The sequence below is a fragment of the Etheostoma cragini genome, unplaced genomic scaffold (assembly GCF_013103735.1).
Source record: "Etheostoma cragini isolate CJK2018 unplaced genomic scaffold, CSU_Ecrag_1.0 ScbMSFa_2047, whole genome shotgun sequence".
NCBI lineage: Eukaryota > Metazoa > Chordata > Actinopteri > Perciformes > Percidae > Etheostoma > Etheostoma cragini.
The window spans coordinates 1-1,970 of record NW_023266166.1 but is presented as its reverse complement, the minus strand read 5'-3'; the positions used below and the strand labels follow the sequence as shown (position 1 = coordinate 1,970).

Below are 1,970 nucleotides of genomic sequence, written 5' to 3'. Positions count from 1 at the left end.
TTGGTTGGTCGGTTAGTTGGTCGGTTGGTCGGTTAGTTGGTTAGTTGGTTGGTTGGTCGGTTAGTTGGTCGGTTGGTCGGTTAGTTGGTTGGTTGGTTGGTCGGTTGGTTAGTCAGTCCATCGGTTTGTTGGTCAGTTGTTCGGTCGGTCGGTTTGTCGGTTGGTTGGTTGGTTCTAAGTTATGTTGTGTATTTGTGTAGTTTTTTATTGTATGAGTGTTTGTCTGCACCGTTCACCTCCACGGAGCCTGCAGGTGACCATGTGATCAGGTGACCATGTGATCAGGTGACCATGTGATCAGGTGACCATGTGATCAGGTGACCATGTGATCAGGTGACCATGTGATTTCTTCTTCTGTGCAGTGACGAGGAGGATTTGAGGCAGTCTCTGTCAGAGTTGACGGAGGTCAGAACAGACTCCGCCTCCCACACCATGAAGCGGCTGGGCGGAGGGGGGGGGAACCCGCTGATTGGCGTCGCCCATCAGGCCGACGGCGAGCTCTACAAGAGCGGCTTCCTGGTCCGCAAAGTCCACGCCGACCCCGACGGGAAGAGAAGTATGACTTCCTGTTTATCTTCTTCTTCTTCTTCTTCTTCAGCAGTCACAGCTAACTGTGTGTGTGTGTGCGTGTGTGCGTGTGTGTGTGTGTAATTTAAAGTGTAATGTCTCTGATTTCCCATGATGCTTTGTGTCTCCCAGCTCCGCGGGGGAAGAGGGGATGGAAGTCCTTCTACGCCATGCTGAAGGGTCTGGTGCTCTACCTGCAGAAGGTACTACATTACCCAGCAGCCCCTCTGCTCCATGCATGCCAGCTTCTCCACATTAAGTCTCTTTTTTTAACTCGTCCCATATTTGTGAGGACGGCCTGTGTGTGTGTGTGTCTGTTTATCTGTGTGTGTGTCTGTGTGTGTGTGTCTGTGTGTGTGTGTGTGTGTGTGTGTTTGAGTCTGTGTGTGTGTGTGTGGAGAGCAGGGGCCGTCACAGTCACACTAGCTGTTAGCCAATCAGAGTCCAGCATTGTAGCTGGTTGAATATTAATGAGACCTGGTCCCAGTGGAGTCTTCCTGCAGCTAGAAGGGCTTGAAGCAATGCTTTCTGGGACGTGTAGTTGATCGTGCTGCTCTGTGATTGGCCGGCAGGATGAGTTCCGTGCGGAGCGCGAGTTGACGGAGGAGGACGTGAAGAACGCCGTCTCCGTCCACCACTCTCTGGCCATGAGGGCCGTGGACTACAGCAAGAGACCCAACGTCTTCTACCTGAGGACGGCCGACTGGAGGGTCTTCCTGCTGCAGGCGCCGTAAGCTGTCTCTGTCTCTCTGTCTGTCTGTCTCCGTCTGTCTCTCTCTCCGTCTGTCTCTCTCTCTCTCTGTCACTTTGCATGTCTGTCTCTGTCTCTCTCTCTGTCTGTCTGTCTCTCTCTCCGTCTGTCTGTCTCTCTCTCTGTCTGTCTGTCTCTCCGTCTGTCTGTCTCTCCGTCTGTCTGTCTCTCTCTCTCTCTGTCACTTTGCATGTCTGTCTCTGTCTCTCTTCGTCTTTTTGTCTCTTTGTGTTTTTCTGTCTTTTTGATGAGTCTTTCGACCCTTTTTAAGTTATTTTTTCCCGAAGTTACTTCAACGTTTCCAACTCTGTTTCTGGGGACCATGTCCTCTGTACTGTCCCCTGGAGGACACCCAGCTGTCCCCTGTCCTGTCCCCTGGGGGACACCTAGCTGTCCCCTGGAGGACACCCAGCCATCCCCTGCCCCCTGTCCTGTCCCCTGGGGGACACCCAGCTGTCCCCTGGGGGACACCCGGCTGACTGTCTCCCTCTCTGCTGCAGGACGGCGGAGCAGATGCAGTCGTGGATCACGCGGATCAACGTGGTGGCGGCCATGTTCTCCGCCCCCCCGTTCCCGGCGGCCATCGGCTCCCAGAAGAGGTTCAGCAGACCCCTACTACCCGGGACCAGCACCAAGCTGGGCCAGGTACACA

The 1,970-nt window shown here is 54.3% G+C and overlaps 1 protein-coding gene across 1 annotated transcript; it reads left to right on the top strand.

Annotated features, from left to right (window-relative positions):
* Positions 1-325: 325 nt before the first annotated feature.
* Positions 326-1,966, top strand: LOC117940253 (PH and SEC7 domain-containing protein 1-like; the record flags this gene model as incomplete). Its single annotated transcript, XM_034865599.1, has 4 exons — positions 326-556; positions 700-770; positions 1,140-1,297; positions 1,819-1,966. Coding segments are annotated over exons 1-4 (501 nt in total), but the record flags the coding sequence as incomplete, so codon positions are not given.
* Between the last annotated feature and the right edge of the window lie 4 nt (positions 1,967-1,970).